Genomic DNA, 16004 nt, shown 5'->3' with positions numbered 1-16004 from the left:
AAATAACACGTTTATGGGTTTCTCCAATAAAAACTTTCTCAACGAGGAAGACCTTCGCCATTATGAGCAGTTGGTTATTATGAAAAAATACCCATTTTTAGATATCAAGGAATTAGAAATGAAATATAGTCCAACATCGCAAAAAGACACGAGACAAAGTGTTAAACTTCTGTCTAGAGTGAACATTGTGCCTGAACCTAGTATATGTGAACCTGTTGAAGACGCTATCAATGTGGAAATATTCAATAGAGGATTATCCGGGTTCGCTATACCGACACAAGTAATTAAACACATGGGTACCGTAGATAACAAGTTAAAAGGTGATTTAGAAACTAAGAAACCGAATTCAGACAAGTCGAATATTATTATAAATAAACCTACCGATCAAATGATTTTAAGAAAATTGAAGAATGATATAAGTATGTTCATTGATAAAAGAAAAATAGAATAATACATCATTTGCAATCTTTCTTTATTATTAATATGTTTGTTCTTAAACAAATAAAATAAATTAAAAAAGCTCATAGTAGTTCAAGAAGCCATGGAGAGGAAAGTGTTCGGGATTTCTCTACGAGATTGATGCAAAAATGAATAGATTAGTAGTTGAGCGAAAGTAAAAAACATAGCCCAGTAGATTTGCAAGTTGAAGTGGCAGTGGTCAGGCAATATAGTCCGCAGAACAGATAGCCGCTGGGGCCTTAAGGTTCTGGAGTGTTGACCATGGATGGACAAGCGCGGCGCAGTGTCTCCGCTGACATGATGACCTTGTTTAGATAATAGGAAAACGCTGAATACAGGCTACTACCAATTCGATCCTATTGCAAATCTATGCTTATGTCCCACGGTGGATGTATTATGGCTAAAACATTGATTTTCGCCAATGTGTTATTTTTCTTTAGTATAAAAATTTAAAACGTATAAAGATTTCAAAGATAATAGAGAACCAAAATAACAAGTTTACTTAAACTTAAACACAAATTTTATTATCGCGAGTGCTATAAACTTTGTTGTTTAATACAATACTAGGCGTCTTGTCCCCACAAAAATTACCACCAGTGAACCATTAAGTTATTTGTAATACAGTTTTGCCACATCCAAAATACTATCCATTACGAATTATATAGTATTTTCATGTCCTGTAATTACCAATACATGTGTCATATGTTTATCATTTTGTGTAAATGGGTGGATGGAATGGTGACATTGTAAAATGATATAGCGAAATAAATAATTCATTTTTAAAATTGAAACAATGACGTTCGCAAAATCAAATTACGTTACAAATCCATTAAGAAAACCTAATCATACCATGGTATTGTACTGTATAGCTTTGTTTCTGTATTACATCTTTGCACATGCAAATAACAAGTAAAAGTTGAATTTTATTAAATTTTTAAATTTTTAAAAAGAAAATTTCAGTATGTAGATGTAACATGCAATTAACGATTTGAATAGTTTGATTTTAGTAAAAAACTGCAGTAGCATATGCCAATCTAAATATTTGTAAATTTTGTAAAATATTTTGAAGCTTAGGTGCAAAGAAAATGTAATTAAAATTTTTGATAAAATTGATTTAAAATCGTACGATTATTAAAATAAACGTTTATTCAAAATGATTTAGATGGACGTTTCATGTTAGATCCTTAATGCAAGGTTATTATTGGCACCTATATCTCCCGTCCGTGATTCGTTTTTTTATCTATTATATAAATTAATTAATTTATTGCACAAATATAGTCCTTGCGTCGTTTTACAACCCAAGGAAATTAAACACGACGCGACTGGACCTCAAGTCATTGTTGCTTGTAAGAATGAACCGTATTTATGAAATACCATTAGGTACTTGTCAGAATTTCTTCAATCCTTTGTATAAACCTTATTGAAATGTTAGTCATAGAAATCCTCTAGATAATCTTACTGTAGCAGAAATTTGTCATGAGTGTTGGCCTCCTCCGACACCCTTGGGTTTTTATTGAAAGACTTAATACGTATTAAGTGAAAACAAAAATCATGAAAATATCTGTATTCTATTTTAATAAAGCAAAATTATTAGGCATTGCATTTAAATTTTTAAGATACTTTAAAATACTCTGATATATATCGCGTACTTTACATAATTATATGAACACCCTACTTGTTTCATCATTATAATTATTTATTATTGTCTATTATCCATAGAATATTAAATAATGATAATAACTTTAATTTAATCCTGTAAAAACAAGATTTCTTACGAGACGCGTAAAATCTTTGTACTGTTTTAAAGATAAGCATATCTTTAATAAATTTTAAATTAACGTCATTGAAGAAAAAAGTATACCATCGATACTTTTGAAATCAGCCATTATATTCGTTAGGTATTAATTTTCTTCGCTTTGAATTAGAAGTAGACTCGCAGGTTATGGCTGTATGGATCAGGTTCTTTTGCATTCTATCATATTGTTTTGACAGATATTGTCATTATGTTTCCAATAAAAATATAATTGTAATCAATTGTATTGATATTACAGTGATAAGTTGTTAAGAATATAAGAAGCTACTCGCTCAAAAAAAAATTGCTATAAAATTTGAAATATCCCAATAGAATAAATTCGTAATTTTGTTACAAGTAAGTTTAAACACAAGGAGTTGTGTAACTTATTAAGACTCGGAGTAGTGTAACTTATTTGAACTGCTTTATGTTTAAATTGTTTGATCACTATATTTATATACTTTATAACACATCTATTTTGATTTTGTGTTGTAAACGTAATATTAGTTGTCAATCTAGTTTGAAACTAATTTAATATAATTTGTTTTAGCTTATATATCATGGAATTACAGTGCAAAGTCCAGAATTATGATTGGGGCAAATTAGGAAAAGATAGCAAAGTTGCTAAATTATTATCCAGCAGTGACCCAGATGTTCAGATAGATTTAAATAAACCATATGCAGAATTATGGATGGGAACACATCCAAATGGTCCATCTATTATCATAGAAAGGAAAAAACTACTCTCAGAGTATTTAAAAGATAATGTTGATGCCGTTGGACCAGTGGTGAAAAAGAGTTTTGGAGTTTCTGTTCCATTCTTGCTTAAAATACTATCTATCCAAAAAGCCTTGTCAATTCAGGCTCATCCAAATAAGGTAATCTTATGCAGATTAGATAGACCAGAAAAGATTTATAGTTTTTTTTGCATATATTGTAATCTTAAACTCACTTATCTAAATTTACATACACTTCATTTTTTAAGGAACATGCAGAACAACTACATGCAAAATTCCCTGACATGTACAAAGACCCGAATCATAAACCGGAGCTTGCAATTGCACTGACACCCTTTGAAGCACTTTGTGGTTTTAGGCCCATTGCAGAAATTAAAGAATTTCTTCATAGTAAGTGTTATTTGTACATAACTTAAGCTAAGATTTTTTTTATTTTAAATGTACTGCATAACACATTTTTTATTTTTTATTTCAATCATGAATACCATATAATTAATGATAAATGCTATAAAATGTAATGTCATTCTATAATTAAACCAGTTATATTTAAATGTTATTATGAATAATCTTTTCAATAGTGTATATTTTTATTTACAGAAATACCAGAACTTAGTGAAATTCTAACAAAAGACAGTGTTAATGACTTATTGAATTACAAGGAAGGAGATTCTACTATTGTCTTAAAACAAATTTTTGAATCATTGATGACTTGTGATAAAGATGTTGTGGCTAAGAGTCTAGAAAAATATATAACAAGATTGAATTCATCAGGTCATAAACCCATATTTCTATTTACATTGTTAACTATCCCTATTTATAGCTTAAATCTAAATATTTGTATTACTAATATACATGAAACACACCCTAGTAATCGTTCACTTATATAGATATATCTATTCATCTGAATAAAGGTCTAGTATTTAATTTAAATAGGCTCCTTGGAAATATTAATATTTTATGAGTGAATGTGCTTGTCAGAATTGGCTGTTTGTGAGATCACTCGTGCAATTGATTTTGGAGACAAATAGTTTTTGAGTTGCAACCTAGAGCTGGTAGACAGCATACTAGGTGGATCAATAACACAGTTAAGTTTGCAGGATGGATGGGTCACTTGTGGTCAATGGATGCTAGCAGCAAAAGATCTGCCATTGTGGCTATTCTTGGGGGAGACCTATGCCTAGTAGTAGCTTTCTATAGACTGATATGATAATGATGAACAAAAATCAATTTTATTTACTCTGTATATACACACCAATGTTTATATATATATGTTATGATATGTATATTGAGTAAAGAAACCTTGGTAACTTTTTATGTTGTAGTTTAGACTAGTATTGCTCCATATCTATTTCTTTATTATCAACCAAATGTATTATGTAAGCATTAGTGTCTTATATTTCGTAGGGCTTTTCAGATATGGAATTGATTGAATAATAAAATATACCTTAATATATCTTAATTTGGTGACAAAAAACAGCATTATGTGTTATATAGCATGGCATTGGGAAAAGAAAGGAATTCCTTATACCATAATGAAAATACATTAATCTTCTAAATAATATAAACACTATCCTGCAGGACAATGTTCTTAAAATTATATATTTTTTTAATTACAAGTAGGGCCATTGATTATTCTAAAAATGATTTTTTTTAATTTCAAATATGCAAATAGACATATCCTGATATGATCAATGACATTTTGATATTATACAAAATTGATCACCTTTAATTTATGCAATTACTCTTTATGTCATTTTGCAGATGAGGATATTAAGCGTGCATTACTGTATGAAACACTTCAAAAGCTCCATACTGAATTTCCAGGAGATGTAGGATGCTTTTCGTTATATTTTATGAACTATATGCAACTTCATCCAGGTCAAGCTATTTTCCTGAAACCTAACTTGCCACATGCATATTTAAGTGGAGGTAAGCGAACAGAATTTTTATTTTAATATAACTATGGTAATAGTTATAAAGTATTTACAAAATTGTCAGTTATTGTGGTGGTGTGGGACGTCTATCCACAAGATAGACACTGCTTCAAACTGGTCTTATTGAAAATTTATGGGATATGCCAATGTTCAGGTGTGAATGAACTGAGGTATAAATAATGATGATTAGAATATTTTGTATCTGTTGTAGAGGTTGTAGAAAAACCATTTAAATTTACGAACTGCTTAAGATTCAGTTGTTTTCGGATAATAATTATAATCTCTGTTTGTGTTAGATTGTGTTGAGTGTATGGCATGTTCCGATAATGTGGTTCGAGCTGGCCTTACCCCAAAGCACATTGATCTACCGACCCTTATCGATATGTTGGATTATAAAAGCTATACACCAGAGGATTTGTTATTTTATCCAAGTATTGAAGACGAGAATAGCTGTATTTGGCGACCACCAGTTCCCGACTTTGCAGTTGTTAAAATAAAGGTAAGTTTATCAATTGATAATTTCTTAAATTTTTTTTTCATCGCTATGTCAGCCGATACACATACAAGTCTTACGCCTTCTCTAAAGATCGCCACAATAACCAATCTTGCATGGTCTGCATTGGAAAAAAAACGAAACCAATATCTCCTGTCAGTACAAAATCTACAGGGACAGATAAGACAGTTATTAATTTTAATATGTAGTAATTCAAATTATATAAATGTTTTTTTTTTACTGTATTATCATTATGGTATTTTTTATTTCTGAAACCTTGGGGTTTTGAAAGTGTACCATACATGAATTGACAACAAACTAAAGGTCTTATATCTGTAACTAATCATTTTGTATGTACATGATATATACCAATGTCAGTCTGGCTAATTGAGCCAGACTTTAACCCTGACTTTCTGGAAGTAGCCGTGTATTCTAGTAGTGGATAATAAATCGAAATGTGTAATAGAAAGTTTGTATTATTATTTCTTTAACAGGTGGAAATTGGCAACTCATATAATACAAGAATACGAGCAAGTCCCAGCATAATTATTTTCATTTCTGGTGAAGGAGAGGCATGCGATACAGAACCAACGAGAGTCAGACCCGGTACAGTATTGTTCTTGAAGGCCAGTCGTCAGTTGAATATTACACCATCAGGGAGTCATTTAGAAGCCTATCAAGCAATTTGCAATGTATGATCATTATTTAAGATTAAGTATATAAGGGGGCCATTCATAAGGTAAGGTATGTTCACTCTGAAAATGGGTGGAGAGAATGCTAAAAATGACAATAAAAGTTTTAAGACGCATAGTCGTCAGATATTTATAAATTTATTTAAATTTCGTCCATATTAAAAATCCTAATTTTTTATTATTATATATTATTTTTAATGGAGTAGTCCTGATTAACAGAAAATATAGTTGTGTGATGTAATGAATCATATTTTATGAATGGCCTCTTATGTATGAATATATTAAAAAATACCTTTATAATCATATTTATTTGATTGCTTTAAAGCTTTGTTTAAAATTATCGCTCTTAAATGTGGGACAATAATTTTTGTTTTGAAATACGACAGGCCAATAATTGTGCGAGTACAATCTGCAGGAACAGATAATCATAAATTTTAATATATCGTAATCTGAATTTTGCTAACGCCTTTGTAAACAACATCATTATGTTACTTATTATTTCTCAAACCATTGATTTTTGAATAGAATGTACCGCACATATATTGACAGTAAATGAGCTATATGTTTACCTCTTCAAAGCTTTTAGACCGACAACAAATCACCTGTAGATTAAAAACAAAATTTTAAAATTTTGTTCTGTAATTTTTTCTTAAAAAAATATGTTAAATTATGATGTTTCACAAAATGTTAGTCTTTTAAAAATTAAATTGTAAATCTGACATTGTCCAATTAAACAGATTAAGTTTATTCTTATACATTATATATGAAGACCAAAAAATTTCTATCTGTAGGCTAAACGCCAAAGTTCGTGTCACATTTTAAAATATAATGTTATAAATACAGATTTGTGATATAAAAATCAGTGTCATCCAAATAATAACGAAATTATTATAAATTCAAATTTATAAAGATTGAATTTGATAAAATTTAAAGATTTGATCATTTACTTTGAGTTAAAGTTACTTTTAAAAATAAAGTGATTAATTTGCGCTAAAAGTTAACAACATTATTTTTACCCTGCATCAAAGTTTTTGCTAATATGTGCCGTTAAAAATATATGTTTATTACATTTGAACGATTTTATCTGAAAGGTCAATTTAAATTTTACAAAGTCTACTTTTAATCATTGTTATAAATTGAAAAATATGCGAATTTTTAACGTTTTAATTTAATGGAATGTAGAATTTTATAGTTAATAAGCTATTTGTATAAGATATAATATTATTTTCTCATTAATAAGAACATTCGTTTTACACATTAACAAGTTTTTATAATTCATTTTTGAATTTTTTTTTCATATGTAGGCTTTTTCTTAGTTAATATTATATATTCTTTTCTTGCTGAATTATCCCACTAATTCCTGTAATGCATTATTATTCTTCACATATTGTTTGTTTTATATTATTTAATGTAAAATATACTACATACCATACCATTGTAGTTAATGTTGATGAGTATTATAAATGTGTTATAAGGTTAGTTCCTATTATTATAATATTAAAATTTTATTTCCGAACATGAATTTCATTACTTCTTTAATATTCTAAACTGATTGTGGCCGCTAAGGCCTTTAATTTCTGAAGGGGTCATCACGGAGCGGTATCCGCAGCGTAGGATGACCTCTCACAAGTCGGAAAGACGAGTTTGTTCAGATCTTTTCAGAAATATATGAGAAGGCCTATGTTCAACAATGGACGTCTGACGACAGGAATGATAATAATGAATGAATAATTAATGTGTGAGAAGCAGCGTGTATAGGTTCCTCACCAGGTGGGTCGATGACATAGTTAAGTTGCGCTTACCTTAGACTTCATTACAATAACCAATCGCAAGAGCTTACTTGGAAGCCTTTGCTGGGGTCGTAACATTAAGGTGTTAAGCCCATTCGGACAAATGTACACTCCATGCCCACAGGATTAGATGGTCTCCAAAAGTGGTTTTCGGGTTTGGCTTACATTAGAATTTCGTTTAGTGAGTGCTTGAGAAGACCTAAGCAGGGTTCAATGGGTTGTTATCAATGAGACTGTTTTAAAAGTCGACGTAGTTACCGATACGCGAAAAGCGTTAAGAAGTGGAGTAAGAAACTCTAGTAACATATCTGTGTAAATATTCTATTTTGCTATGGGTTTTGTATAATAAACTTTGGGTACTGTTGCGCTATCAGAGTTAAATATAATTATTAGAGGAACCTACGTGTCGCTTTTAAATTAAAAAACAAATATAACTGTTCTGCATTAGATTAAACACTGCATCTACATTATTATAATATAATGCATAATATAATAATGTATTGCAAATAGTTGGAGCAGTAGATAAACGGATTAGTCAAAGTACTGGTATCGCGCCGCTCTCGGATTGGTTAAAATATCATGACGCAAATCGAACCAATTGCAGGACCCTAATTTAAACACGTCAAAATAAATGGCAACGTTACAGGAGCTTTATCTCCCGTCACAACGCAATAGCTAATACGACTTTTCTTAAGAGGACAACGGACAACGTATAGTCACGAACACCAATATTTCTAAGCGTTTCACCTGTGTGATTATATTAATTATAAGACAAAGTTAGTAAAAATGATTTTCATAGTTGTGTTATGGTCTGCAACAAGCACCTTCATAATATTAAAACCTCGTACCTCTTTCAATTATGTGATTAAAATTAATGTTTTACGAATTATTATTCTGAAAATGTGTTAAACACTTATTACAAATGTAATAACGTCAGTATTGTAGGAGCTACATCATCGTCAGCGGCGTATCGCAAAGGGGAATTCCACGAAAATATAATTCTTTATATACATCGGGCGAAAGAGACGAGCTTTGTAGTTCCACATTATCATAACATTAGTATGAAGTTACTCTGGCAGCCGATTAGGGCTTTGCGCAGTTTCATTTAAATTGAGTTCATGGAAACAGCGATCCGTGATATTAGTATCAAATATCCGGACGTCGTAAATAATATTAGTCTTATAAGGTTATTTTTTATTGAGGTAAATTTTATAGAAAAAATGGAGGTCAACTATGAGGTCATTTCTAGTGTGTTATAATAAATTACCATATTTTTTTTACGAACAGTATGTAATTAATGTAACATATCGTCATACAAACTGGTAGATTTGGTAGAAAATAATTTATGGAAATGGGTGTAGTGCAGTGGCGTAGCTATGGTATTTGGGGCCCGGGGCAGATTGGGGCTTGGTGCCCCCCCCCCCCCCCCCTAAAGAGTAAATAATTTCAAAATTCAGAACAGAATGTAGTTAAAATATATATATATTTTTGTTCAAAATAATAATAAACATATATAAATAAACATTAGATCTTAAAAAAAATTATTGGGAAAATTTAAAAACGAACATTCCTCGCTTTTTGGCCTGCAAAGTCATTAATCACATTTTCAAAATCAATAGTGTCGACTAGTTCATGTTCTATTGACATTATTGCAAGATTATTTAATCTATTATGTGACATTGTTTATCTTAAGTAGTTTTTAATTAATATAAGTTTTGAGAAAGTTCTTTCCCATATGGCTACTCTTACTCCGAGAGTTAAAAAAATCCTTAGCAGTATTACAATATCAGGCACAAAATCTGACAGCTGATGTTAATGTATGAAATTCAAGAGTTCTAGTGGTCCTTCGGTTTTCAAAGTATCTTTATAAGGTGAAGCTTCCACAAAATTCTGTAGTCTCTTTCTTTCAATTAAAAATTCTGCTTTGTCTAGAGAGTCTAAGGTAGAGGATCATGTCCTTAAATATTGAACACATATATATCTTCTTGGACATTTCATGAACACAGCTATGTGTTTTTGTGATTTAGGGCCCTTTAAAAAAAAACTATGTGTTTTGCGAATGAAAGACTTAAACATTGTGTATAATATAATTTGTAACCGTTTACTTTTTTTAATGTTCATATTATTTAACAACTTTTTTAGCACAAAAATAGTAAAATTCGATATTCTTTTTATGTTATTTACTTTAAATAATGGTTTTCATTTTTCTTTTAACATTTCATTATTCATCATTCAAAAAAAGAAATTCAAAAAAAATATTTTCAACTTTGGTGCCCCCCCTGCTTGTGGTGCCTGGTGCGGCCGCCCCGCTTGCCACCCCCTAGCTACGCCACTGGTGTAGTGATACAAGATAATTACAAAAACACAGACAAAAAACTACTATATTTCTTTATTATTTATTTCGTTTGCTTTACATAAATTGAAACTAAAATACGTAATAATATTAGGTTAAAAATTGTAAATGTGTACAGTTATTTAAAGCGCCTGTCAAAAAAATATTTGCATTGTATCTAGCAAAATCATTTAAACGCCTTTAGCATTCCGACTCACTGGGCGCCTAAAGATCCGGACCTGGATTTAGTCGTTTGCTATTGCATGGCTAAGTGGCAGAAAAAACTTCAACAATGCTTCTATTTAGGCTGACCGAAGTTATCTCCTCTCCTTTACGCTATTAACCATCTTTTTCAGTCAGAACGACTTGTTTTTGAATGGCTGCAAATTAATTTGTTAGCTATATGACTCATTATCGTGGCGTCGTAAGGATAGTCGAGAGTGTGTCTCGGCCACAGCACTGCGCGAAGTTTGAACACGTCTACAATTATCTTCTTTGTACATACATATAACGCCCTAAAAAGTTAGAATATGTAGTTATATCATAGAAAAAATTAAAAGAAAAGTAATAAGATTATTCTAAATTTATTACATGTGCGCTTAGTGGAGGGCCAAAGATACTAATAACATATACATGTACGTAATTACGCAGGCGTACGTTGTTTTGTGGCGCAAGAGCCGTGCATTTTCAACGGAACTTTAATCGCCTCGTGTTTTTCTCTATATGTTACTAATTTTATAAAATTACATGCGGGAGTTTTTAGCTTCCCCATTAAAATCACTACGTTTTTAAATTATTTATTGGATATTTGATTAAAATATTCTGGGAAAATACTGCGAAATATCCATATTTCTTTTGTTAATGAATTATTTTGCTTATTTTAAAGTTCAAGCGTACGAAGAGCATACCGCTGCCAATCCTCAGAAAACTTGTAAGTGACCAGTGGCAATCCTATATTATTAATGCACAATGTGTGTATTTTATAAAATCGAATCTGCGACGTTCGATCGCAAGTCTCCTACCGTTGGGCTACCACGCTTACTTTGCTAATATTTTGTATATATTGCTTCGGCAAGTGCATCGGTACACATGGCGCAGTAGGATGCTAGGACTTTTAAATCTTTTCACGCTTTGAATTAATTAAATCACCCAGAGGTCAGGAGTATTAACAGCGAATTCTCGCCAGTCTTGGCCAGATCTTTTTGCAATGAATGTAGTCTTCTGCCACTGTACATAATTCAGAAGATAATTGAGGCATTCTGCTTATTTGTGGAGGATATAGGATATCGTAATACTGTCACATTCATTGTGTCTCGACCTTCGCTGCGGTAAACAGATTAACATCTGGAGAACTGTCATTTTTGCCTCCAGCCCTTGAATGTCAATCCAAATTTGGCGCCTTTGTTAACTCTATATAAAGATTCGCAATATGATTTCACTTTGCTTTGCCGTATGCATTGCAATAATTACTAGAAGAGATATCTATCTTAATTGAAGTAAAATTATTAGCATTTGTTTTATTTAATTTTTTATGCTATTTATCATCCTCGAGAATAATAACAAAGAGTTCCGACAGTTGCATCAATGTGTTAAGCAGGCACTTTGACAGTTGTCTTTTTTATCTGGCTTACACGTGGCATTTATAGATTTCACACAGGGCACCTAACACAATAATTATAAGTAGCGAAGCTCAAGCGCTTCCTAGAAATTCCTCTCGGGCCGCTATGTACTAGGTTCTCACAGGATTAGGAGGCCACCGAGTTGCGCGACGCTTACACGGACACTCCATGAACTGACTAAACTCAAAGGCCCTCCCGTGAACTTTCACTTGTACTTGTGCTTGGACTTTCACTTGTTGATGTTATCATTAACGGTTACCTGTTCAGCATTCCGACTTAAGGTCGCCCGTATGGGTCAAACCTAAATTTTATCAATTACTATTACCTGGCTAATATATTTCAGATAGCGTTAACGCTGAGTTAAGAAGTGATGAAGAAAACTAGCAACCCTTCAATCTAGAATAATCGGGGGCTAGCATCACCTGTGATACATGCGCCTAACTTGATTTCAAAAAAGGCTGGTTGGTTTTCGAACAGCTAATGATGATGTTGCGCCGTTTGTGAAAGCACTGCATCCGTTGTGTAATCACTGAGATGCATTTGCGATTCCGAAAGTATGTTTCTATCTCGTATAATTTTATTTTAATTGAGTACATTTTTAGAATTAACATGTCAACGAAACCTTTTCGATTTATATCGTGAAAGCTGCATCAGATAACACAAGGTGTAGACGCGTAAGTGCCTTTGTTTCTTATGAACATTCTCATTTGTTTTAACAATGCCTCCATCTTAGTGAAATTCATTGTAAACGTAAAAATTATGTTAATTGTTTTCGTCCGAAAACAAATAATTTATTTACTTCTGGTTCGTTCACATATTTTACGTAGTGTAATAATAATTAATGTCTAGATTTATACAATTAACATTTTATTAAAATGAAGTAGTGAGATTACAATAAAATTTAGTAATAAATGTTTTGATTATTATATAATTATATAATAAATAAAATAAAGACAGGATTAAAGGTCATTGTGGTAATCTTTGGGAGGGGGGGCTGTGTGTTACAGTGGTCGTCTTCCTGCTGAAAAAGAGATAAGGGGCAAAAACAATTAAAATCACTTTCAAATATACATTTTTAACGTGAGGGGCGTAAGTTTTTAATATGGATTTTCTATGGGCTTATTCATTGAAGGTGAATACATAACTAAAAAACATACTAAATACACAATTTTATATTAAATGCAGTGCGGAAATATTTGAGTTTTTGCAGGTGATAGAAAAACGTAAATTATTTTAATTGTTTCGATTTAACGATTTCGATAGATATAACATCCAGGTCTTTCCTGTTTGTTTTTGTAATAAAGCTAACACTAAACTTATAATAATAAGCTAAGTATTAGCTTTATTAATAATATTGTCACAATCGTCAAATTTAGTCATATTACGTTCACAGCTGGATATACAACTACCAACTGGAGGAAGCGATCCGCATCCAGCGTCTCCCGAAGCCTTGTAAAAATATAGTCTTATCTTATATTTAATCAAATTACAAGTTGACCGAACTATAAAAAAAACATTAACATAAAGTACATAGTATGTAAGTATTGAACCTTATTAATAGTTGCAAGTTTTGAAATATTGGAAGTTAATGACTTCGAACTGATTATGGCAACATTAATAAAACTCGTATGCTGCAATGTTACCAGTAATGCCGTCATAAATTTTTTCACTCATAAGCAACAAATCCTTCTCAAATCTGATCAAGGGCCCATGCGGTCGTAAAAACCAGTTCAAAAGTCTTTTTATAGATAGTAATCGTAATTACGTTTGTAATTTATACGATGTTGGGCAATACAGGGCATAAAGAATAATAACTTTTTACGTTTTAATTTTTTAAATCTTTTTATAAACAAGCGTAATCCTTTTTGCTACATCGTGAAGTGACGAAACATGCCAGACAAACAATTGACGCCCAAATGGCATATGTAGTTTCCGCGGGTTCGACGGAGCAAATTTCAAGTTTAATGAAATAAAGTTCGGAGGCTCTCATGAAACCCGTCTCGAGCTCCTACACTTTACGTTTTTGTTATCACACCTTTCTTCCTCTGCAGTAAATGACGAAGAGGTGCAAAGACTATATAAATTTTTAGGTTAAAATACACTATTTAATTAGTTACTAGCACTTACGCCTACGGAATTTTATGTCTTGTTATTACAACTATATAAGCACTTGATGGTACTGATGGCACTTGGCATACTCATAACACTATCTAATTAAAACGAATCTTTTTTAATCTTATTATGTTATTCAATTATATAATCTTACTCACAAAACCATATTATTTCTCTGAGTAGTGGTAGCCCAGTGGTAGAGAACTGACTGGCGATCATAGGTGGCGGGTTCAATTCCCGGGATCAATCAAATATCTTACATAATTCACACACTGCATTAATTATATAGGATTGTCACTACTTATAAACAAGTTTCTAGGATATGCACAGCACCGTCCTCGGCGTGCCAAGCGTGGCGTTTATGATATATTCATCCATAGATATCTTTGAGGAGAAGAGGCCTATGATATTTGAGGAGGCTTACAGTGGGCGTCTTTGGGCTGAAATTACGTTACAACTTTTAATTTTAATATACATTCTACTTCTATGCTATTCAAACATTACATTACAAAACCCATGCTTTAAAAAAATTTAATAAGAGTAGGTAACTTTCATAGGTCCAGTAATTTCATTCACATATAATATGAATCGTATATACAATAATGCTTGCGCATATTAGTGAATGAATAACTATTTATTTGACATATCAATTTTCTCATAAGTAAAAGCACAAACCGTTGGTTGATTAGTAGTGGGATGACCTAAAAAGAGTGCATATTTGTTAAGTTTACCACCTGTACATAAATCAGAAAAGCGCTGGTTTATGTTAACCGGTAGGCTCGCTCTTGGGAATAAAGTGAGACCATATTTCTGGAGGGGACCCAGCATGGTCTCTGCAAGAATATTATGGCGAATCAATAATTCTAATATCATAGGCAAGTTTGTAGTCGCTCAACAAGGTACGGATTGAGCTATTCTTAGCATTAGCCGACTAGCAAGTTAAAGTATTAGTGGGCAGGCTAATACGCAAAACAGATGGCCGCTGGGGCCTTAAGATTCTGGAGTGGAGATTACAGATTGACAATCGTAACGTCGGACCACCTACAAAATGGATAGATGACCATGTGAAAGTCCTCCAAAGAAGTTGGATGGTGACCGCTTCCAACCGGTCCTATTGGAAGTACATTGGGGATTGTATGATAATGAAGATGATTAAGTGAATAAACTGCCAAGATTCATACTGTAACTTTACACGAATGTAGCGGTTTTTAACGTTTGTATTCCAATATTGTTTTCTGTAATTTATCATTGAAAATGTTTAATAACATTTATCTTCCTTAATGATTTTATGAGATAACAAACATTTGAGTAACCTAACTTAGGGTGTAACGAATATTTCACTGAAGTCGTTGACCCGTCTCTGCAATATTCGCAACTTTTTTAATGCAACAATCGATCGATTAGGCATGAAATTATTTTAACCGTTAGCAATACAGTTGCACGAAGACACGCCATGGTTCTGAAAATAATATTATAAAATAGCTTTCAATCTTTTGAAACTTTGTGTACAATGACAATCCTATGACAAATATACACGAAATGTGAATTATACAAGATTGTACGATCACAAATCCCCGTACTGTACTGATGGGCTACCACTGCTCATTACTTTAACTCCATGATGCATAGGAATTTATTTCTTGTAGCTAAAAACGGTTGAATAGTTCCCATGTATTAATCAGAAAAAATACCTTGTCTTTTTATTCCTTTATTCAGTACGTGAAAATTTATCAAAGTGTATTTAACCCTTTTGAAAATATTTTTTATCGATAATCCACTCGAAAGTTCAATGAAAAAATGTAAATTATTAATAATTTTCTCTATGTCTCAATGCCTAATACGTGACTTAGAGCAATGTATAAATTTACGTTTTCTGTATATCACTGCAAACGATCGAACCATTTGTCAGTCAGTAAATGATCTTGCGGTTTTAGGTTGACAAGATTTGTTAAGAAAGAAGTAGATCTTTATGATAATTATCCATTGTTAACATAATTCCTTTTAAGGTTTATGTGGCGTAATGAACTTGTATGGCATTATGAAG

At 31.8% G+C, this 16004-nt stretch overlaps 1 protein-coding gene across 1 annotated transcript; it reads left to right on the top strand.

The window, feature by feature from the left end:
* The first annotated feature begins 2505 nt into the window (after positions 1–2505).
* On the top strand, positions 2506–6594 carry Mpi (mannose phosphate isomerase). Its single transcript, XM_068766570.1, has 7 exons — positions 2506–2608; positions 2802–3129; positions 3237–3378; positions 3586–3759; positions 4750–4917; positions 5219–5421; positions 5910–6594. Exons 2-7 carry the CDS (start codon positions 2812–2814, stop codon positions 6111–6113), a joined length of 1209 nt encoding a protein of 402 aa, XP_068622671.1. The 5' UTR covers positions 2506–2608; positions 2802–2811; the 3' UTR covers positions 6114–6594.
* Positions 6595–16004: the final 9410 nt, after the last annotated feature.

This window comes from Battus philenor, unplaced genomic scaffold (genome assembly GCF_028537555.1).
Source record: "Battus philenor isolate CCGP_79_NKW_IND1 unplaced genomic scaffold, ilBatPhil1.0.hap1 SCAF_10, whole genome shotgun sequence".
Taxonomy (NCBI): Eukaryota; Metazoa; Arthropoda; class Insecta; order Lepidoptera; family Papilionidae; genus Battus; species Battus philenor.
The sequence above is the reverse complement of the archived record's forward strand: the minus strand, read 5'-3'. Positions and strand labels throughout refer to the sequence as shown.